Source organism: Felis catus, chromosome E2, assembly GCF_018350175.1.
Source record: "Felis catus isolate Fca126 chromosome E2, F.catus_Fca126_mat1.0, whole genome shotgun sequence".
Taxonomy (NCBI): Eukaryota; Metazoa; Chordata; class Mammalia; order Carnivora; family Felidae; genus Felis; species Felis catus.
The window spans coordinates 48,317,759-48,341,927 of NC_058382.1; the positions used below are offsets into that span (position 1 = coordinate 48,317,759).

The 24,169-nt window shown below is 43.8% G+C and overlaps 1 protein-coding gene across 29 annotated transcripts in view; it reads left to right on the top strand.

Moving 5' to 3' along the window:
• HYDIN (HYDIN axonemal central pair apparatus protein) overlaps positions 1–24,169 on the top strand; it is a 433,865-nt gene that overhangs the window by 349,015 nt on the left and 60,681 nt on the right. For 23 of the 29 annotated variants that reach the window (XM_045046329.1, XM_045046327.1, XM_045046336.1 and 20 more), the window contains 13 exons: positions 219–440; positions 3,206–3,414; positions 3,635–3,817; positions 4,667–4,786; positions 7,415–7,574; positions 7,679–7,851; positions 8,476–8,674; positions 11,241–11,340; positions 13,552–13,651; positions 15,791–15,959; positions 16,423–16,661; positions 18,510–18,621; positions 23,753–23,957. In XM_045046329.1, coding sequence (XP_044902264.1) covers positions 219–440; positions 3,206–3,414; positions 3,635–3,817; positions 4,667–4,786; positions 7,415–7,574; positions 7,679–7,851; positions 8,476–8,674; positions 11,241–11,340; positions 13,552–13,651; positions 15,791–15,959; positions 16,423–16,661; positions 18,510–18,621; positions 23,753–23,957 — 2,191 coding nt within the window. Of the gene's footprint in view, positions 1–218; positions 441–3,205; positions 3,415–3,634; positions 3,818–4,666; positions 4,787–7,414; positions 7,575–7,645; positions 7,852–8,475; positions 8,675–11,240; positions 11,341–13,551; positions 13,652–15,044; positions 15,167–15,790; positions 15,960–16,422; positions 16,662–18,509; positions 18,622–22,056; positions 22,112–23,752; positions 23,958–24,169 lie in introns of those variants that run through there. The other 6 variants (XR_006590495.1, XR_006590496.1, XR_006590497.1 and 3 more) reach the window with 6 other exon arrangements.

Genomic DNA, 24,169 nt, shown 5'->3' on the forward strand with positions numbered 1-24,169 from the left:
CCCCAGCCTGGTCTAGGGGTTTGGGGATCTAGAAAAACCTACAGAGCTGTGTCAGAGGTCTTTCACACCCCTCCCCTGACACATTGCCATAGCAGGGGCATCTCCCAAGAATGTTGAGGAAAAGACAGGAGGGTCTGTACCACCCTGTGCTCACTCAGGGAGGAGCTGGGGGAACCCTACCCTGTGCATAGGAAATTAACCATGGGGTTTTCCTTTAGATCCTGGACATCTTGGGTCTGGGTTCCTCTGGCCCACCCATCCCACCTCCGGCCTTATTCTCAATCATCTCCCACCCCCTGAAGCGGCTGCCTCCGGCCACAACAGAAATCCTGAAGCATTTTGTGTTTGTGATCCCACCACCTGAAGAGCTCTCCCTGCAGGAGGAGAAAAGAGAAGGGGAAGCAGAACCAGAGCTTTCAAGCACTGTGAGCTCTGCAAAGGTAAGGAGCAAGCCAGCTGCTTGCCCTCCTGACCTTGGCAGGAATTCAGATGGGCAGACAGAGGCCACTTTCCACATGGTCAGAAATTGAGTACAGCGTTGGCTGTCATGCTCACTGATGTGTTTGCCTTTGACTCATCAGGGATCCTGCCTGGGGACCCCGCATGAGCCTCTCTCAGAATGGCTCATTCTCATCTTCCACCCTTTTCAGCCCCTGTGGGATGGTCTAGGGAACTTGTTGAATTGCTCTGAAGCTTATGTGTGAGAAACAATTAAGCAAGACCAGCTCTTTTAGAAAAAAGATATTAGAATGTATTGGGAAGCTAAGGTAGTTCACACAGGGCATGAGAATACAAGAATCAACAGACACAAATTAAGGGAAGACACAGCACTAGAAAAAGGACAGATTACCAAAGAATTTATCAAGGGAAGACTAGATATTTTGGTAAACTCACTTTTTATCTCTTTATTGACACAAGGCGGTAAAATTAATTCCAGCTGGGTTAAAAATATAAGCAATCTGAGGGCACCTCAGCTCATTCGGTTGAGCATCCGACCCTTGATTTCAGCTCAGGTCACTATCTCACTGTGAGTTTGAACCTAGCATCGAGCTTCATGCTGACAGCATGGAGCCTGCTTGGGATTCTCTCTCTCTCTTTCTCTCTCTCTGCCCCTCCCCTACTCTCTCTCTGTGTCTCTCAAAATAAATCAATGAGCCTTTAAAAAATTCAAAATATAAGCAATCCAAATGAAATCATATAAAAGTAAAAGAAAATAGATATGTAATTAATAGAATAAATCACAAAGGAAAAATAGATTTGACCAATAATATGCAGAAGGTATATATATTAAGAACTATAGATGGGCTTTTTATTCCCAGAGGAGTGTGGTGGCCCCAAATTTGAATCTCTCCACACAGCCTCCTACAAAACATACACCCCAGCAAGAATAATAAAATCACCTGGGGGTGCCTGGCGGGGGGGGGGGGGGTGCTCAGTCAGTTGAGCATCCGACTTCCACCCAGGTCATGATCTCGTGGTTCATGAGATTAAGCCCCACATCAGGCTCAGTGCTGACAGCTCAGAGCCTGGAGCCTGCTTCAGATTCTGTGTCTCCCTCTCTCTCTGCCCCTTCCCAGCTCATGCTCTGTCTCTCTCTCAAAAAAATAAATAAATAAGTAAATAACAACATTTAAATAAATAAATAAAATCACTTATAGGCTCTGCCTAAGGCTCAGTTAGGTGAAGACACTGCCCCAAACTGCTATTTACAAGTAAGAAACTGTCATCTGAGGGACACCTGGATGGCTCAGTCAGTTGAGCATCTGACTTCAGGTCATAATCTCGCAGTTCATGAGTTCAAGCCCCATATCTGGCTTGCTGCTGTCGGTGAGGAGCCAGCTTTGGATCCTCTGTCCCTGTCTCTCTGCCCCCTCCTCTCTCTCTCTCTCTCTCTCTCTCTCTCTCTCTCTCTCTCTCTCTCTTTCTCTCAAAAATAAATAAACATTTAGAAGAAAAGAAATCATCATCTGAGATCAGCAGCATGCATAGGCAGGCCTTTCTAGAACAGAATCCAAATAAAAAAGATTAAAAAATTGCCAACATCAGAGGTGACTATGACACCAAACTCTTTCCTTAAAATGAGCCGCAAACAGAAAAAGATTAAGCATTCTTTAACTTACCATTTTAGGAGGAACTCTAGTTCATCCCCAATTAGCAGAAGAAAGTTCTTCATTCTGGAAGAATGGCAACTAAAACTATAAAAAGAAGAGTAGAATTAGAAAAACACAGGGCGCCTAGGGGGCTCAGTCGGTTAAGCATCCAACTTCGGCTCAGGTCATGATCTCACGGGTCATGAGTTTGAGGCCCGCATTGAGCTCTCTGCTGTCAATGCAGAGCCTACTTCTGACCCTCCGTTCCCTGCCCCCCTCGGCTCCTCCCCAGCTCTTGCACACATGTTCTCTTTCTCTCTCTCAAGAATAAACTTTTTTAAAAAAAGAAAGAAAAACACTATTCTTTTATCCCCAGAGAAGTATTAATTGAGGAGCACCAACTTATACAAAACAAAAAGCAGTACTTTGTTGGGGAACAAGATGCACACCGCGAGCCCAGAGCATCATCCCACAGGTGACTAGCCAGCTGCAAAAGGAAAAGCCCACTTTACCGTGGCCACGTCTGGCGGGCAGCACTCCAGCCACGAGAACACACTGCGTCTGTAATCATGGGTCGACATGGCATTTTGTCCCTCATTATGATGGAGTGTGATATATACCGCATCCTCTATGAATCAAATCAAGCTTTGAAGCCTAATTTTTGTCTTACAAAAAATACAGGGAATAAAGGAATAAGTGAAAGGACCCTCTAAGAATAGTCAGAAAATTTCAGAGTTTGGAATATTCTATCAGAACACGGGTCTGGTCTGTCCCAAAATCAATGTCTTTGGGAGGGGATGAGGGGTGTAGAGTAAAAGGTACTAAGAAAACACAACAAAATGCATATGGGAGCATATCCCCTGCAGCTTCAAGCTTTCTCTAGGCTTTGGCCTCCTCCTCCTCGGGGAATGGGATGCCAGGAACAGCTCTGGACTCCTCTCCAGCCTACTCCTCTTCTCTGCTAGGATAGTTGGCTGGGCCCTCCCCTGCTCTAGGCAGCCACCAGCATCTTGGACCTGCAGCGCGGCCATCCCAGACAGCAGGCATGTTGTAGTTGTCTCTGTTCATGTGTATGCAGATGAGTATTTAAGACCTCGTGCTTGTTCTTAATCAAGGCGCAGGAGGAGCAGACCACCTCCTCCAAGGGGAGCAGACAGAAACTGAAAGAAAAGGCAGATCAGGTCCGAGACACTCAGAAGGACAAACGTCGCATGGCCTTCAGCAGGAAGGTCTTTTCTGGGGCAACGTCTGGAGCCATTGCCCCCCTGTCAGACACGGAGCAGAACAGCTTCTCTGGGCAGTTGTCTCAGGAGAAGTTTACCAGGTGGGCCTCTGGACCACCCGGGGGTGGGGGTAGTTTTGAAGCCCAAATAGAGGGTGTGGCTGACACAGTGCCTGAGGGGAGAAGGGCCTTCCTGCCTGCGGGACCCTCTGCGTGATTGTGCCCAACCCTGGCAGGCGGGGACACCTCCCAGGCAGCTGTCCTGCCTGCTCCTGCCCCAGAGGAAGCCTTCTCTCTTTAAAAGCCCCATGGTCCTTGGCAGGCTGAACCATTTCCGGTGGATCGTGCCAGCCAATGGTGAGGTGACCTTACGAATACACTTCTCTTCTGCTGACCTTGGGAACTTTGACCAGACATTTAACTTTGAGATCCTTGGGACTCACCGCCAGTACCAGCTTTACTGCCGAGGCGTGTGCAGTTACCCGTACATCTGCCAAGACCCAAAGTAAGTCCGTTGTACTTTGAAAGAGAGAGTTGACAGAAGCACTTTCGTTTTCCCACGTGGCACTTTGAGCAAGGTAGCTCTCCCTACCAATGTGGGCCCGGGTTTGCCAGCTGTACTGGGCATCAGTGTCTTGGACATTTACAAAGCCACAGGAATGTCATATGCCATGAAACTGAGCTATGGAGCATGTCAGTAGATGTCAGGCCGGCAAAATGTCCTCCTATGGTGAGTTAGTTGGCTTATTTAACTACTGAGCTAATTTAAGCAGATTCAGTATGTACCATCAGACTTTTTCTCCTGTAATATCACTAAATGTGTGAAAGTCCACAAGCAGACTTTTCTTCTGAGCTACCAAACACCACTGCGCCCCTTATGCACAACAGTCACCTGGCTGAGCAAGCTAGTGACAAAACCCCTCTAGGGGAAGAGGCCTTTTATAGCTTGTCCACCAGGAAGACGTTTTTTGCAATTCTTGCCAGGAGGCCACACTGCACAAGGAACTCAGAAGCTAGCTAATGTCCAGAACTAGTTTTCCATAGGGGTTGTTTTTGTAGCTGGGCACCCTAGAACAGGAAATCTAGCTCAGCTCTATCATCAGCCCCTCATTATTGAAGACTCCACTGGGAATCTTTTTTCTCAAGTTCAAACCATTCTATCATCCCAGGGGTGGTGGGAGGGAGGGAACAGGACCAAAGGCTCAACTCAGGTCCTCGAATCAAGAATCATTCTGTCTCCAGACACCTGAACCCTTTGCTGAACAGGGAATATTGGGTTCATGTAAACATCAAGTGGAGGCATCGAACTTCCACTCAGAGAGCCTCTCTTCCTCTCTTCTTCCTCTGTGTTCAGAGTGGTATTTCCTGAGCGGAAGACAGACATGAAGACAAATGAGGTCATCTTTAAGAAGTATATTATGAGCCTGGAGAAGTTTTACTTCGGGCCACTGCTTTGTGGAAAATCAAGAGATAAGTAAGTGTTCCATTTTTTCAAAACAGATTTCAGACTCCAAGTTGGACTCATGAATAGTAGTGCAAAGCAGGATTGCCATGTGGATGTAGTTTTTATAAGGCTGCCCCAGTTAGCCCTGAGCCACAAATCAGGAGAACTGGGTTATTGTGCCCTGAGTTCCTACTAAGCACCTAGATGAATGCAGACACCATCTTCCCAGATGGAAAATCCCAGAGGAGGACCAGTTTTGTTGGAGAAAGGGTAGGATCAAGAGTTGACTTTGCGATATGTTGTTTGAGATGCTTAGGAAGTATAGCTAGTAGCCACAGAAAGCAAGGAATAAGCTCTGTGGTTTTTGTTCTCAGAGGACATCCATGGGATTCAACAACATGGAGACCATAGGGGCCTTAGCAAGGGTCCTTTTAGGGATTTCTGAGGATGAAACCCAAGCAAAGTGAGTTGAGGAGTCAGTGGCTGGTAAAAGGAGGGAGATGGAGTGTGAAGATAGTTCTTTGGAAAGCTTGACTGTGAAGAAAGAGAGGCAGTCAAGGATGAGAGGGAGACATGGAGTCCAGGGAACACTGCTCACACACTGTTGTTCTTATGATGTTGGGATGCCAAGAGGACACAGGGAGGAAGAGGTCAGAGTTTTGAGAGAAAGTAAGGGCCATCAGTGGTACAGCTCCCTGAGACTACACAATGGGAAACAGAGATGCTGTTCTTGCCAGGAAGAGGGGCCACCACCTCCTACTAGGAGAGAGGAAGGCAGATGGCTTCAGGTGCAGATTTGGTCGAAACAGTGAGAAGGTTCCCATGCAACCGTCTATTTTCTCCGTGACACATTTTCAAGGTCATCCCTAACAGGGAGGGAAGTGTAGGGAAGATAAAATTGTTGAGAAAATGTAGAGCAGATTAAAGAGTTTTTGTGGAAAGCTGGGGAGGTAGAATACTAGAGAAACAGATTAAAGTTGTCAGGCAAAATTGGGTGCCCCAGGTGAGGGTGATGGCCATACATTTCTAGTGAGACCAGTTTGTTCGGTCACATACAAACTTCCCATTGTGTAGGCAGGGAGGTTAAGACCAAAACTGGACCCAGTTCTAGCCACGTCTTAATTCGGTCTAGCATTGATTGTGATAAGTAGAGAATGTTTCTGTTCTCACTGACTTGGTGCAACTAACGAGCCCTCTTTGTTCTCCAGTCCCTTAATACCCGGAGTTTATTTCCTAAGAGGCTGGACCAGAAAGCCCAGATGAGGAGGGTTGGCTGACAATGGAGTGGATCTTCAAGGCCCAATAGAAGGGTTTCAGAGAGAGACGGAGGGGGGTCAGGTTGATGGACATGATGTACAAAGCAGCCAAGGTCAGAAGTCAGGGAAATTATGGCCATTCAGAGAGGCATGTGTTCTGGCAGTGGTGGAACCAACCAGAATTTGGGGCCAGACAGCGCTGGTCCAGAAGGAGAGGATTACAGTGGCCCAGAAACAAGGCCCAGTACAATCGGTTATTATTTATTTATTTTCTTAAATCTTGCTGAGCCTCAATGTTCTCATCTGCAACATGGGAAAATAATAGCACCCACCCACAGATTTGTGAAATTGAACTGGATAATACACACGAGACTTAGCACAGTGCTGGATGGTGGCGGTGACCAGCTAGATATGAAGGTCACCCCCGCTTTGGTGTTGACACTGAGAAAATTCTGTCTCTATGACCCTGACTTGGTCTCTGCCATTTGCTCTCCTTCCTTCCTTTATCACTGTCTATCCAAAAAGCTTTTCAGACTGTTTCTGGGCAGCAGTGAAGAGTATGGTGACTCTGTTTTCCTGACCTGTGCTCTGACTTCTGATGATGAGCATCTTCATTGGCATTCCTTGTACCTTCTGTGATTCCTTTTCTGTTCAGTGCCATTAATTGAGCAGCTTCTAATGCCAACAGTTCTCAACTCTGTGGAGAGTCACGAAGGAACAGAAACAGCCTTGTACGAACCACACCAAATGAATGTACGTCACAACAGTAACATCTTGTACAGGTCTAGGAGGAGGAGGTAAAGGAGGTCATCTCTAAGACAGATGTGAAATAATAAGTTACTCAAAGGTTCATGCCTCCTGGGAAGATAAGCCCTGGGAAGGATAGAGCTGCCTGGTTCTGTTAGAATTCTTTGCCATGATAGCTGCCACTGCATTTAATACTCATAGAAATCCTAACAAGTATTATCTTCCCCTCTTAGAGATGAGGAGACCAAGGCTTGCAGGGAGAGGGGTCAGGTCATAGCCACAAGTCTCCACAAGTGCACAGCTTGTGTTCTTAGCTGCCACGCTACGGCCTCAGTGAACCATACTACCCTTTGTACACCCCACAATCTCCTTTTCCACCTGAACTCTCAGTCAGTGCTCACATCCACATCCCTAATTCTTTTTTTTTAACGTTTATTTTGAGAGAGAGAGAGAGAGAGAAAGCAAGTAGGGGAGCGGCAGAGAGAGAGGGAGACAGAATCATAAGCAGGATCTGTGCTTTCATCGTGCATGAGCTTGAACTCATGAACTGTGAGATGGTGACCTGAGCCAAAATCAAGGGTCGGACACTTAACCGACTTAGCCACCCAGGCGCCCCCTCCCCCCCGCCACATCCCTAATTCTTGTTCATTTACAGGTACAAGTCATCCTTGTTCCCAGGCAACATGGAAACATTGACAATCCTGAACAATTCGCCAATGGTTGCAGAGGTGTTCTTCTGCTTTCAGAATGATGTCAAAGCAAACACATACTTCCTGGAGCCCATCAACATGATTCTGAAACCCAATGAGAAGCAGGTACTGTCACCTGGAAACAAGTCCACCAGGGCAAGTCTTTCTTGGGAAATTTGACACCTTGGTGTTCTCAGCATAAATGTATTTTGTTTTGACTCTTCCTTTAGATGCTGAACATATGGGCCTACCCTACTGCAGTTGGTGTCTTTGACGACTGCATTGTCTGCTGCATCAAGGAGAACCCAGAGCCAGTGGTCTTCAAATTAAGCTGCCAAGGGGTCCGCCCAGAACTAGAGCTGGAACCCAGGCAATTGCATTTTGATCGGCTCTTGCTGCACAGGTCAGAATTCTGGATGATACGAGGACTGCAATGGAATTTAAAGAACATTTAGTTCTAGGGCAACCAACTCATCCCGATTTTCTCAGGACTTTTCTAGTTTTAGCACTGAAAGTCTGCATCCTGGGAAACTTCTAGTCCTGTGCAAGCCAAAATGGTTAATAATCCTATTCAGTTCACAAATTAACTTGATTTCAGTGGGGTTCAGGAAGCACCCCCATTCCCAATATCAATTGCCAAAGTGTGTGCATATTTGCAGTTTTCTCAGAAGAAGGTCTCACTTTTTTCCAGGTTCTCTAAGCAGTCCATTACCCTAAAAGGTTAGGAATCCTTGGTCTAGAAATCGGAGCCTAAAGAGAGAATACTAGACCAAAACTGGAACTTAACATATTCATTCACTGGCTTCATATTATTCTAAATAGAATGTTTACTTCTGGGGCTACTAGAAGAGAATATTGTTATGATATGTATCCTGCATTCCTTGATTGTTAACACCAGGTCCCATTACCTGATAAACACTGGTTAGTGAACTAAGCAATGATTGAAATAACCAGAAGTGCTTTTTCTGACCCGCCATAATAAATCAGAATCACTTGAAACTGACAAAATTTATTTTGATCCCTGCAGAAAAGAATCCAAGGTAGTGCTTCTCCGTAACGTCACACCCCTGCCCGTGGCCTGGCGGGTCACCAGCCTGGAGCACCTGGGCGATGACTTCACTGTGTCCACCATGCAGGGGACCATCCCCCCCAAGGCTGAGTACAGCCTTCAGGTGCACTTCCTGCCCTCCAAGCCTGTCAACATCAAGAGGGTGATCCGGTTGGAGGTGAGGCTTCACATATCTTCAGACTTGGTCATCAAATGTATACATATCGGGTTCCCTGATATACACACATACACACACCCACACACGACCACAGCCAGGTTTCCCTCTTACATGCTCCCAACTGATCCCCATTTGACAACCATCAACCCACGGTGTCTCGTTCTGCACACACTTGTAAGCTCCATAAAGGCAGTCTCACTCGTGGCTGATTTCCTGGTGCCAAGAACAGAGAGCACTCATTCAATGCAGAGTGAGTGACTGACTGATGGTGTTACTATCCCTTTGTAAGCATGAGTTTCCTGATTTCACACTCCCAAACCCAGTCACTGCTTAGATCCCTGTCTCCATAAACATCACCTTTCGCCCAGGTGCTCCCAACAGACACCTAGGAACCATCTTTGATTCCCTCCTTTCCATGACAGCCTGTGTCCGGGCCCGTCCTCCTCCAAGTCTTGTTAGTTCTGTCTCCCAGGATACCTCCCACCTGCCCGCTCCTCTGCCCTCACTGCTGCTGCCACCCTCGCCCAGGCTGTCTATAGCGTCTCTCACCTGGACTTTGGCAGAGGCCCATTCCCCATCTGGGTCAGTCAGGTCAGGCCCCTCTCCTTCCAGCAGCACTCTGCTGGCTCCAGCTTTAGTGAGGATAGAGCCCAGGGTCCTCTGCTTCTCAGTCCCTGCCTGCCTCAGTATCCAACCTCGCTCTCACTCATAGGCTCCATCATGTGGTCTCTTGGCTTTTTCCTGCCTCAGGCCTTTGGCCTTGCGGCAACCCTGCCAAGAATGTCACCCCCAGGCTCCGTGAGGTCCGCTAAACAGCACTGCTCCAACTGGGTTCCCCTAGTCACCGCATCAAGGTAATCTGTTATGTGCGATCACTCGCCCTGTCTTCTATCCTTCAGAGCATCTCCCCCTTTCAGATATCCTGTTTCTTTCTCTACTTTCTTATGTGAACTCCATCAGGGCAAGATCTTGCCTGACTTGCTCATCATCTGTATTCATTTCTAAGGGCTGACGTAAACAAATGCCCACAAACTAAGTGGCTTAAAACAACACACATCTATTCTCTCACAGTTCTGGAAGCCAGAAGTCTGAAATCAAGGAGTCTGCAGGGTCATACTCCCTCTGAAGACTCTGGGGGAAGGATCCTTCCTTGCTTCGTCCAGCTTCTGGTGGCTCCAGGTGTTCCTGGGCTTGTGGCTGCATCTCTCTAACTCTGCCTCCGTCTTCACATGGCCTTTTCTGTCTGCATTTCCTCTTCTTCTGTCTCTTATAAGGACATTTGTCATTAGGTATAGGGCCCACCCAGATAATCCAGGAAGATCTCACCTCAGGATCTTTAACTCAATTACATCTTCAAAGACTTTTCCAAATAAAGTCACCTTCCTGGGTTCCAGGGGTTAATACATGGCCACCATTCATTCCCCTACCCCATCATGCCCCCAGTGTCTAGCACAGGCCTTACGGAGAAGGTACTCAGTAGAATCTGTAAAATGAACTAACGAATGAATGAATGCCACTGACTTTTTGATGCTTGAATCAATTCCGCAACAATCAAGGATAATCAAGGGATTATCCAAGCTTCTCTTTGAATACTTGTAGGAATAGAAAACTTACCAATACTCAAAGCAGCCTGATTTTCCTTGGAACAGGTCTGACTATTAATTCTTCCTTGGGTTGAGTTCATATTTCCAACTGTAATTTACATGAGTTAATCCTGTTGCTTCTTTGGGGTCCACTCACTGGATCTAATCTCTATTATCACATACCTATGACAGTCCTTAAGATAGCTGAACACAGATACTGATAGATTCATTTAATCAACAATTGTAGTGTATGAATATCAGACGATGAAAGTCAGCATTTTTTAAGTTTATTTTTTTATTTTGAGAGACAGAGAAAGAAAGAGAGAGCACAGGCAGGGGAGGGGCAGAGAGAAGGAGAGAGAATCTCAAACAGGCTCTGCACCATCAGTATACAACCCAATATGGGGCTCGAACTCATGAACCATGAGATACAATGATCTGAGCTGAGATCAAGAGTCAGACGCTTAACTGGCTGCACCACCCAGGTCAATGTTTTAAACACCAGTCTTGGGGCTCTGTGCTGGGCATGGAGCCTGCTTAAGATTCTCTCTCTCCCTGTCCCTCTGCCCTTCTCCCCTGTTCTTTCTCTCTCTCTCTCTCTCTCTCTCTCTCTCTCTCTCTCTCTCTCATAAATAAATAAATAAATATTCCAAAGAGCACTTTTCTGTAGTATATACTCACAACCCCAACTTCAATAATGTAGTGGCAATCATGCAAGTATTTAAAACCCGTAAGTGGACAAGATGAAAAATACAGGTCCTTTTTCCCATTCTTGTATTTATTGTCTACACTGACACTTCCCAGAGGATGTTATGAGTATACTAATCATACCAAATGCTCGCTGAAGTCCAAAGCTAAATACATCTTATAAATATTCTACACCATGCCTCCTTCTCCATCATTCCCACTGCATGGTACATAGTTCAAGCTCCAAGCATCCTGTGGATCTTGCTTTTACTCAAGAATTTCTCTTACCCCAACAGGTTTTAGATGCAGACAATCTTGTTGGTGTTGTTCAGATTGAAAACATCATGGTCTTTGCAGAGTCTTACGACGTTGCCTTGGACATCACCTTTCCCAAAGGTCTGTTGACCCCTTCAAGGAATGGGTGTTTGGAAGTCATATCTTTCAGTGCAATATATTTCTTGTTTGTTTTTTTTTTATTTAAATTTTAGTTAACCAATATACAGTACAATATTGGTTTCAGGGGTAGAATTCAGTGATTTATCACTTACATACACATACAATGCACAGTGCTCATCCCTACAAGTGTTCTCCTTAGTACCCATCACCCATCTAGCCCATCCCCCACTCACTTCCTCCATCAACTCTTGGTTTGTTCTCTATCATTCACATTCTCTTGTGGGTTGTTTCCCTCTCTTCTCTTCCCACCCCCTTCCCATATATTCATCTGTTTTGTTTCTAAAATTCCACATGAGTGAAATCGTATGGTATTTGTCTTTCTCTGATAGTACAGTATGTTTCTTTTTATTCTCAAACTAAGTATTTTTTTAAATGTAATTTATTGTCAAGTTGGCTAACATACAGTGTATACAGTGTACTCTTGGTTTTGGGGGCAGTTTCCTGTGAATCATCGCTTAGTATATTTCTTATGTAGAGCAAGACTAGTGGATGTTGGGGAGGGGGTGGAATTTCAGTCGATTGTAATGCAAATCCTCAAGTAATGTTAGCAACATTACTACGAATCTGAATTTCTCTAATGGGAGATGATGAGGGGTGGCCATTAGTAGAAAGTTTGCAGAGCTTTTTTCTGAACAGTCATCTTAGAATAAGTACCTGTCTTCCAACCTGTGTTAACCTAAATTTAAACCTAACCTAAATTAAAAATTTCAACAGTTTTCTATCACTGCTGTAACAAATTACCAGAAACATTGTGGCTTAAAACGACACAAATTTATCAGCTTACAGTGCTGTGGTTCTGAAGTCCAAAGCGGATCTACCTGGGCTAACATCAAGGTGTTGGCAGAGCTGCACTCATTTCTGGAAGCTCTGAGGGAGAATCCATTTCCTTGCCTTTTCCAGCTTCTAGGAGCTGCCTGCATCCCTTGGGGCATGGTCCTTTTCCTCCATCTTCAGAGCCAGCAACGTTGGGCCAGGTCCTTCTCACGCCACCATCTCTCTAGTTCTCCCACTTCTGTCTCCTTTAAGGGTCCTTGTGATTACATTGGGCCCACCCAGAGAATCCAGGACAACCTTTCTATTTTTTAAAGTCAGATGATTATGGGGCGCCTGGGTGGCGCAGTCGGTTAAGCGTCCGACTTCAGCCAGGTCACGATCTCGCGGTCCGTAAGTTCGAGCCCCGCGTCAGGCTCTGGGCTGATGGCTCAGAGCCTGGAGCCTGTTTCCGATTCTGTGTCTCCCTCTCTCTCTGCCCCTCTCCCGTTCATGCTCTGTCTCTCTCTGTCCCAAAAATAAATAAACGTTGAAAAAAAAAATTTAAAGTCAGATGATTAGCAACCTTAATTCCATCCATAATTCTCCTTTGACATGTAAATTAGCATATTCACAGATTTGGGGGATTAGGACATGGACACCTTCCGGGGGCACAGGGCATCATTCTGCCCATTCTACTGCCCTAACACCCAGGTTAGATCCCTCCCTTTTAGCATGCAGTTCTCCATTATTTCTCCCTTTTCTGACTGGTTTCCTTCTCAGCAGGATGCATAGAACACAAGAGCCACATGTGCACCCACATGTCATTAGCCTTATGTACAAAGATATTTATTGCAGCATTATTTGTAATAATGGAAGATTGGAAATAACCTAAATGTCTATTAAGAATGGAATATTATTATTATTATAGAAATAATATTTTAAGTTATAGAACAGCCTATCATGGTATACATATAACCATCAAGATCACATTTATGAGGTTTTCAATTATGTGGAGACATGCTTATGATGTAATGCTAAGTAAAACAATACAAATTTATATGTAATATTCTAAATATGTATATTATACACTTGATGCAAAAAAAAAAAAATTTAATAGCAGAAGTTTTAGCTAGTGGAAAGTATGAAAGGAAGGACAGTGGTCCTAAGATGGAAACCAGGGGGAGCCACCCAACTTGAACTGGGCTCAAGAGCAGTGTCTATTGTTTATTGGCTGAGAGTCAATTACTCGAGGTATTTTTAGCCACAGTGTTTTCAGAAAACAAATCCTCTGAACTTGTCACCATGAATTTTCCATGTGAACTTCAATAGGGAGTTCCCCTGCTTCTCACCCCTGTGCCATCCACTCATCCTCCCCACCCTGGCCCCTGGCTTCTGCAGGAGCTGAAGGAGGCCTCGATTTCGGGATTGTGAAGGTCATGGAAGAGGTGAAGCAGCCCCTGCAGCTGAAGAACCGTGGGAAATATGAGATCATGTTCAGGTAACCTGAAAACCATCGGTCACATGGTCATCCCTATCCACTCACGGTCTGGGAGATACAAAAAAAACCTTGACTGGGGAAATCATAAAAACCATCTCTGCTTTGAGCCTCACTCGGGCTTCAAACGAATGGGATTTCGGCTCCTAAGAGCAGAGGCTCTCAACTCTGTGGCTTTACAGGGGTCCTTCAGGGTCCTCTGAATGCACCCAGAGCCACAGGGGTCCAGGGGTGGGAGGGAGACTCAGAGGGAGAGGTTGGGTGAAGGTGAGGGGAGGTCCTGGGGGTGGAGGGAGAGACTGGGGATAGGGAACTCAGCTGGCTCCTATCTGTCTCATAAGGCAGCATTTCACCTAAGACTGCATGTGAAGAAAGGGATTTTTCCAATTTTATTTTTTAATTTTAAGAACCACTGTGTTCTGGAATCCAAATGGTGGCCTGGTGGAATAGAGCTCCAGCTTGTGCTCTTTCTTGAGGAAGCAAAACTAATATAAGAACAGAGAGGGAGAAAAGCCATAAGAGATTCTTAAATACAAAGAACTGAGGGTGGCTAGAGCAGGGTTGGGTGGGGGGATGGGCTAAATGAGCAAGGGGCATTAAGGAGGGCACTTGGGATGAGCACTGGGTGTTATACGTAGGTAATGAATCACTAAATTCTGTTCCTGAAATCATTATGACACTAACTTGGATTCAAATTTTAAAAAATAAATAAATAAATAATTTTAAAAATGAAACACAAGGGGCACCTTGGTGACTTCACCAGTTAAGCCTCAGACTGCAACTCAGGTTATGATCTCATGGGTTCATGGGTTTGAGCCCCCCATCGGGCTCTGTACTGACAGCTCAGAGCCTGGAGCCTGCTTCAGATTCTGCATGTGTCTCTTTCTCTGCCCCTGCCTGCTTGCACTCTGTCTCTCTCTCAAAAATAAACATATATATATATATGTTTATATATATATATATATATATATATATATATATATATATATATATATATATAAAAGAAACACTAAATCTGAGATTTCTCAGAGAGAAAAGGGTGGTACTGGGTTGGGGAAGGGAGAAGGTCACTCAGGCAGGGTCACACAAACCTTGGGGGCAGTGCCAGCACCTGTGGCCAGTCTACAATCTATTCTCTGGACAATTATCCTGCCCCCTAGAAAAACTGCAGTTGATAAAGGGACTTCCCCCTCCCTGACTTAGAAGGAATTCAGTGTACTCATGATAGTTTCATTTCAGCTGACAGAACAGTGATGTGAGAGAGGTCCTGCCTCAGGGCTACCATTACTAGACTCATAAATTGAAATGTAAATATAGATAAAAGCTAAAAGAAAGCCACTGTCCCCTTGGAATTAGTGCTGAATGGAGTCTTGCCTGTTGGTGACTTTTGTTGTAGGTTATCATTGGGGCGTTAGCTCTGCTCTTTGAGGTTACATGAAACAGTCACCTTCAGGATGGAACAGGTGATCAAAATTCACTGGAAGGCTGTGCGGAGAAGGGAGAAAACTCAGGTACCAGGTGTGCAGCAGTAGAGCCACCAGGCCTCCTGGAGCATGGGGGTGACATTGAGGTCCCCATGACAACTCCAGGTGTCCTGCCTCAGCTTAAGTTCCTTGCTTCTGCTCCAGTCCCTCTGCCATTCTCATGAGCCAGCTGCTCTCTGTGGCTTCGCACCTCACCCCCATTGGGCCATTGCCTCCCTTTCCAAGCATCCCTGTTAAATGGCTTCTACCCCTGCTTTCTCTCCTTCCTTAGATCCCCTGGCTTCTGCATCACTGTTCCCTCTGTATGTGCTGCATACAGTCACAGAGAGGGGAGGAAGAGCGACAGAGAGACAGAGAGATGAATTAATTTAGTTGATCCTTATCTAGCATCAAGCGTCTCTGTTGGGCAAAGATATCCTGCAAAGGCACCTCTTGACCTCAGGCTACAGATGGCTGTCTTTGCCTCATGCACCAATCTCTGGCCTCATCTATCCTGGCTGTGGAGGGGTGGTCAGAACATACAGAGCACAGTGGGCACTTCCAGACACCATGCTTAAGCAAGGCCAGGGACATGGCAGGCACTCAACAGTCTATCTCCTCTCTAGTGTCATGGGTTCCCCAGAATGACTTAAACTGACCTTTTATTCTTATCTTTCAGCTTTTCTGTGGACTCCTTAGGGATTTTGGCAACCAATGTAAATTCCATGATCTCAGTCCTACCCAAAAAGGGCTCACTGACCACAATGGAAAAGCCCACAAATGTCCAGGTGTCATTTCGTGCAAAAAAGGAAGTGAAGATTGAGCACCAGCCAATTCTGCGCTGTCAGGTACAACAGCTCAAAGGGAGGATTCACTCGGTGGCAGGATTGTGGGACTCATTTTGGAAAGAAGAGTACGTGATCTAATACATGCTCTAGGGATTGGTCCCTAGCTAGCAGGCAAGAGTAGGTCAGGTGGGAGGTGTGCAAAGTCATCAGGAATCTAGAGTCCCAGACAGGAAATGTAGTCCATGATCTTTGAAGAGCACCAAAGGAGCTGAGTTCAGTCATCAAATGCAAAACAAGAGCAGAGAAGTGAAGGAGTAGGTAAAGTCGGTCCCTGTTGGTCCATGGCTGGTACGTAGTAAGTGTAATATTAGTTTTTGCTAACATTGTTGTTGCAATAATAAAAAGAGAATGAAAAAAAAGAATGAGATTGGCTTTCAATGATGAAAGTAGAGAATGGAGTAGGTAGTCATGGGAATTCTGGAGCATAATGGCTAACATCTTCCCACTCCTTCCTCCCTTCTAGATTATTGAGCCCAACCTCACAGAAGGGGGTGAAATCATTGCCAGCATCCCAATTAAGTTTTCTGTGAATGCAGTGTACTCCAAATACAACATCAGCCCCTCCTCCATCATCAACTTTGGAGCTTTGATCTGTGGCACTCGGAGAAGCACCACCTTCACCATAGAAAATCAAGGTGTTACTGACTTCAGATACGCCCTTTATAGGCTGATGGGGGAGAGCCCCATTCATCAAAAGAAAACGTAAGACGAGTATTCACTTAACTCATGCCATTCCCTGGTTAATTAGTACATTACATTTTACAAAGAGCTTTCATATATTTCATCTAAATTCACCCAATCCCCGGGGCGCCTGGGTGGCTCAGTCGGTTAAGCATCTGACTTCTGCTCAGGTCATGATCGCATGGTTTGTAGGTCTCTGTGCTGACAGCTCAGAACCAGGAGCCTGCTTCAGATTCTGTGTCTCCCTCCCTTTCTGCCCCTCCCCCACCCACACTCTGTCTCCCTCAAAAATAAATAAAACATTAAATTCACCCAATCCCCTTTTGTGGAGCTGAGGTCACTAAGATTTAGAAATGGCTCATCCAAGATTATGCAAGAAATCACCAGTAGATCTCAGTTCTAAACCCACATCTCAGATTCCAGATTCATAGGCTTTCTAACTGCTGTTAGATCTAAGGTAAATTTAACTGAACAGATGTACGCCTTCTCCTTGGGGTTGTGTCTGTTGTCCTCATGCTTCTCGTGTGTGCTCCAAGACTCCCAGTAAGTCAGTGTCCTCTTTATTGTAAGATGTCGGGGGACTATTATAACCGCAAGCTAAATCAAAATACATCATAGCTGTGCTTCATGTGGGGGATGGCAAAAGGTACCCTGGAAATGTAGACTGGAGACGCGTGCTGCGGCATTCAGTCTGCCGGGACTGTTTTTACCTTCTCCACATGAAGACCCGGTATAACAAGAGCTAACTTAATAGCTGTTCCAACGGCAAAAGTCTGTATTCTTCAAAAGGCAGCTCTTAATCAATTCACTAAAACAATTTACCTTTTTGAGTGCTTTTGTCTTTTATTTGATGATCATCTTTTTTTGGCAAATTAAGCATAGTTTTACCAATTTTTGAGGCACTTTGTCCCGACTAATTAATTGACCCCCTAATTAATTAATTTAAAATTGACTTTACAAGTAATTGTTTTAAATCAGACATCCACTGTTTGTAATTGTTTTGTATTTTTGTAGATATGTTTTTCCATTTTGTCTAAGCTTGCATGTATTAAGAAATCTGGGGTTAAGCTATTTAAACTTTCTTTCTTCCAAATTTAATTTCAGCTTAATTTTTTTTATCATTTATCTTACAATAATTCAATACCTTTGACAGATATTATGATGTAATTGTATTTTTAAATTGTTTTTTATTTAAATTCAAGTTAGTTAACATACAGTGTTTTTAATTTTAATTGTTTTTCATTTAAGTGTGTACAAATTTAATGCAAAACACTCAAAGGGGGTTGAACTTTTGTTGTTTTGGCCATTATGCAAGTGAATGCTCAAATCATATAAAGCTCTCAAAAGTCTAAGATTGTACCTCAAATACATTTGACATTGTAGGTTAACTGGCATCTAGACAAGCTAATTAATGGGTAAACTAGAATCCTGTATTTGAGCTATTGCATAAATTCAGTTTAAAAGCATCATGACTCTAAATATGAAGAAAAGGGACAGAATTTAAGTCTATTTGACATTTCTTTTTTTTTTAAGTAAGATCAAGTAAAAGATTTTTCCACAAATGATTTTCCATAAATAATTTTCACACACTGCTTCCCAGTGAAGTCAAGTAAACATTTAAAAATTATTATTTTCTTGCAGGACTGTTCATGTCCTTGTGAATCATAGTTGATAAGTATAATTACTATATAGTTTTCTTATAATTATTCAGTGAGGTTGGTTAATGATAAATAGGCTGACCCCCCCCCCCCCAGATGCTCCCTTGGCTGCCTCTTTCATTCTTAGGACAAGGGACCTTACAATTAGCAGACAAGCGGTACTGAATGTCACCACCCCAACCTGAGGGTATACTCCTGCTTCTTTAATCAGAACCAGCCATGTTAGACATGCAAGATCGCGGGAAAGCTTCTACAAGACTGGCCCTTCCAAAGCAACCAAGCTCTCCGATACCGTTCAGAAAGAAATAAACATCACAAACCAGGTGAGCACCCTTTTCCTTGTCACAGAAGCCCTGTAACCCTGCCTCCCAACTAGTTTTCTCCTGACTAGTTCTTGCAACAAATACCCCCCCTAGGCTAGAGGGCTTTGAATGAACCCCCGGTGGCAGGAATTCTAGTTATATTGAAATATTACTTTCATTTTACGGCAAGGTGTTGACTTTTAATTTGGATATCCTCTCTTGTTTCAAAACCCTCATTGGCTCCTTATTGCCTTAAAATTAAGTTTCAGCTTTTCATGTATATTTTAATCAAGAATCATTTGTTAATAAAAAAACAGAAACCCATGTGGACAGACTTAAATAAAAGCAGATTTTAAGACTTCTCTAATAAGATGAAATAAACATACTTTTCTTTATTCTGCCCAACTAAGTACAACTAAAAACCCTGCACATTGTATACAAAACTAACACAGGAGACCAAAAGGTGAGGAGAAAAAATCAGACTACCTAGGATCCTTGGGACCTAACAAACATCACAATGGTGAGCTCCCTGAGTTTTCTTTTTACTTCATATATCTAATATTGGGTGCAAAAGGAGCCAGCAACCCGGAAACATCAACAGACACAAACCAAAAAAAGCTCCAACAAAAGCCTGCTCCCACTGGCCAAAGGGCCAGGAAAAGAGCAGCCCAGCAAGACAGAAAACTTTCATAAGAACTTTTCTATTACAGAAGCACCTGGGTGGCTTAGTCGGTTAAGCATCCGACTCTTGATCTCAGCTCAGGTCTTGATCTCAGAGTCATGAGTTCAAGCCCTGTGTTGGGCCCCATGCGGGTCATGAAGCCTAATTAAAAAAAATAAAAAGACCTATTATCGTCAAACAACAGAAATATCTGTGGCCATATCTGACCCCTGCTAGCAAAGTCCAGTGGGGAGCCTAGAATTATACCTTATTCAGGCTGTCATAAGATGTCCCAAACCTCTTCCAGAGTTGTGTTTGAGAATGTCCAGGGGGGAGGCAGAGCTTTCATTACCCCCTACCACCTCCACCTTTTATTGTAAAGACACCACTTGGGGAGCCTTGTTCCACCCCAACCCAGTGGTAATGAGACACCCCTCCCTGCCCCACAATGGACCTCCCTACCCCAAAGCATCAGCAGAACAGTAGCAAGGTGCTCCTACCCCTCTCCACCAGGGAGGTATCTGTCTACGACCAGTGGGAAATGGGAATTGCCAGCCCTCTCTGGCAGTTATGAGAAGTCTGAGTCAGAGATCTGTACCCCCACCCCCACCTGGCAGTAATGAGCCAGTGCCCCACTTCCCCTGGAAGAGTGGTGTCAGGGAATGCCAGCTCAAACAGAAGATTTGGGTAAGATCCAGAGTCTCATATAGCCAAAATTCCCCAGGTTTCAACTGAAAATCACTCATCATATCAAAAACTAGGAAGATCTCAAACTAATAGATGCCAACACTGAAATGACTGTAAAAATTATCTGACAAAGATGTTAAAGCAGCCAACATAAAAATGCTTCCAAGAGCAACTATAAACATGCTGGGAACAAATGAAAACATGGTTAAGTCTTAGCAAAGGAAGAGAAGACATAAGGAACCTAATGGAAACTTTGGAACTGAAAAAATAACCAGAAGTTAAAACTCAGTTGGTGGGTTCAACAATAGAATGGAGGGGACAGAGGAAAGACCCAGTGAACTTGAAGACATAACAGTAGAAATTCTTTGTATTATATCTCTTTGCTATTGCTCTCAAAACAAACTACTTCAAACTTAGTGGTTTAAGACAATGCAGATTTTATCTTACACTATGTGTATACCTCAGAAGCTTGACACAGGACTCACTGGGCTAATGTCAAGGTGTTTACAAAAGTGTATTCTTTTCTGGAGATTTTGGAAGAGAATCCATTACCTCACCTTCTCCAGCTTCTAGAGGGCACCTGCCTTTCTTGGTTAATAACTTCCTCCCTCCATCTTCAAAACTATTTCTCACATCACATGACTCCAGCCTCTTCCATAGTCACATCCCCTTCTAACTCTGTTAGACCTGCTTCTTCCATATCTCAGGGCCCTTGTGATTACATTGGTCCCAAGGTAATACAGGATACACTCCCCATCTCAAGGTTCTTAATCATCAACAGAGTTTTCCCCCATGTAAGGTAATATATATACAGGTTCCAGGGATTAGGATGTGGACATCTTTGAGAGGCCATTTTTCTGCCCAGTCTAAACCAGAGAGAAAATAAACTCTGTTTTGAGTCTTTTGAAAGCCTATTTGAGTCTAATGAATTAAAAAAAATGAACAGACCCTGAGGGACTTGTGGAATTATAACAAAAAATCTACTATCCTTTTCATCAGAGTTCCGGAAGGAGATAAGAAGTAGGGTTGGGATGAAAAGGTACTCAAAGATAGGATGACTGAAACTTCCCAAATTTAGCAGATGTAAGCCTGTACATTCAAGTATCTGGGAAAATCCCAAATAGGACAAACCTAAATAAATCCATACCAACACACATCATAGTCAAACTTCTAAAAACTAAAGACAAAAAAATCTGGAAAGCAGGGACTCCTGGCTGGCTCAGTTGGTAGAGCATGCAACTCTTGATCTTGGGGTTGTGAGTTTGAGCTTCACGTTGGGTGTAGAGATTACTTAAAAATAACTTTTCTTTTTTTTTTAAATCTTGAAAGCAGTGAAAGAGGAATGACACCTTACATATAGGGGGAAACTATTTAAATGACAGCTGATTTTCTTATCAAAAATCATAGGGGCCAGAAGAAAGTGGCAAAACATTTTGCAAGCACAGGAAGCAAATAATTGTGAAGCCAGAATCTTATATCCAGCAAACATATGCCTCAGAAATGAATGGAAAATTAAAGCTTTCTCAAATGAAGGAAAAGTAAAATAATTTGTTTTTAGCAGGTCTCTCCTAAAAGAATGACTGGAGGAATTTCTTTAAACACAAAATAAATAATAAACGAAAGAATTATGGAACATCAAGAAGGAAGTAAAAATATGGCAGGCAATTATGTGTATAAATTCAATATACTTCCCTCTCCTCTTGAGTTTTCTAAATAATGTTTATCAATTAAAACAAAATTTATAACACTGTCTAATATGGTTCTAAATGGATGTAGAGGAAATATTTTAGACACTTATAAAGGGAGGAGGGTGAATAAGCAGTTGACCAGCAACATGGTAAATTCTATAATTGAGGTGTGTATGGAGGGTGAAGCTCCAGAAAGATGAATAAATAAAGTTCTACTGTTCCTGGTAGGTGTTAAAAGTCACTGAAGGCTTCATAGAGGAGAAAGACTTACTCATGTAGGATGGTGTTTAGCTGCAAGTAACAGAAAATCCTACATTAGTGGTCTAAATAGAATATGTTTAGATAAGGTAGACAGTTGCTTGTGTTGTTAGAGGCTCTTTGGTGTTTGAAATTCTCTTGACTTTTCTTCATGGTTCCAAGATGGCTGCTGCAGCTCCAGCCACCACTTCTGCATTGAAGGCAAAAATAAGAAAAAGTAGGTATTCCGCACTAGGTGGACACTGGTAATTATTGATTAAATTTGGATTGAATTTTCTACATGCTGGTTTTCATGTCTTCTCAAGTATTTTCCTCTTTAGCCGAAGCCTTTTATTTAATTAACATACATAATATTTTTTCTACATACGTTTCTATAACTCCCATCCCTTCTAATATATATGTATATGTTTGGGATTGTTTTTTGTCTTTTGGGGTTTTTTGTTTGTTTTGCCTTCTTCTCTTACTGTATCTTCTTTGCCTTTAGTGAGAGGCCTCCCTCCATGACCCTACCTTTCAGTTCCAATGATCTTGTCCTCTCTCCCACCTTCGCAACTCGCTCTCGAGGTCACACCCTGAATCTCACACCAAAAGAAACTGAGATGCTTCTGAACTCTTGACTTCTAAGATTCCTTTCTCTGACCACCACTTCCCTTTCTTACATCTAAGTCACGTCCATCCATTTCAGCTCTTCTGTGCCCTCACTCTGACCTTGATCCTTTGTGACAACACTCAACGGTATTCTTACTATCCAAAGCTTCTCCTTCTCACCAATTTATATTCCCACTAACAGTGCACAATACTAATTTTGATAATGGCCATTCTAACAGGCGTGAGGTGATATCTCATTGTGATTTTTTTTTTTTTGCATTTCCCTGATGATAGATGATCAACTTTGTTGATATGATTACATTAAGAACCTTGAAATGGGGAGATTATCCTGTTTTATCCTTAGCCCTATGTGATCACAAGGGGTTGGGAGTGGTGGAGGAAATGAGGAAATGTTGGTCAAAGGGTGCAAACTTCCAGTTTATAAGATGCGTAAGTTCTGGGAATCTAATATGTACTTGGTGACTCTAGTTAACAGTACTGTATTATACATGTGGAAGTTGCTAAGAGACTAGATCTTAAACATTCTCCTCACACACAAGAAAATGGCAATTATGTGAGCTGATGGATGCATTAACTAACATTGTGGTAATCATTTTGCAGAATATATCAGTATCAAATCATCTCATTGTACACCTTAAACTTATACAATGTTACATGTCATTTACATCTCAACGAAGGTGGGTAGTGGGGAGAACCAGAGGAGTGTGTGATAATACCCCATTTTTTGAGCACTAATTCTGTGCCAGATGCTATGTTAAGTACTTCACACACATTTTTTTCATTGATGCCGCCAATGATTCAAGGTAGGGGCTTTAGCCCCACTTCATGGATAAACTGAGACTCAGAGAAGTCACTTGTCCAAGGTCAAATAGTTAGATTATAGCAGGGGTGGGATTCAAACTCATGACTGTCTGACTCAAAAGTCTACATCCTTAGCCAGTGCTCTGTCTATACCCCTCTGCCAGCAGATTCCACTCTGGGTAAGAGTTGTGCAATGTGGAATACGTCTGTTCTCTTAGGCTCCCACTCAGTCATGATTGGTCAGAAGGAATGTGCACAGAAAGAAGCACTGAGAGAACCCATCCCTGAAGATTCCCCAGGCCTTCCCTGCCTCCAGAAGAAAGCTAGGGTTCAGAGAAAGCCTGTGGGGAGAGAACCAACTGGTCCCTCTTGACACCATCTCACAACGCTGGTAGAAGGGCTCAGACTCTGTCACCCCACCCCTCTCACCCCTCAACCTTTCCTGCAGGCTCGCTTCACCCACGGCATGTTCACCATCTACCCTGGGTTCGGCTCCATCCCTTCCGGAGGAACCCAGGTTATCACTGTCGATTGCGTGGCTGACCCCGTGGGAAGATGTGAGGAATTCATAGCTATCGATATATCTGACCGAGACCCAAGAGATCAGCCTGGCGGCATTCCTTATAGCCTGTTGGCAGAAGCCTGTCTACCAGGTACTGGGCACTCAGATAGGATAGCACCCCCTTAAAAGACCTTGCCCTCCACCAACCATGCAAATGTTTAGCAGATATAGCTGAACTGATTCCTCTGGGTCCTTAGAACTTCCTCTGGTGTCTTCAGCCATATTTTTCCTTAAAGATTTATAAGGCATGCACAGAAGGTGCGCAGCTTTAAACGCCTAGTCTTCCTGAGTTTGGTCCAGGAT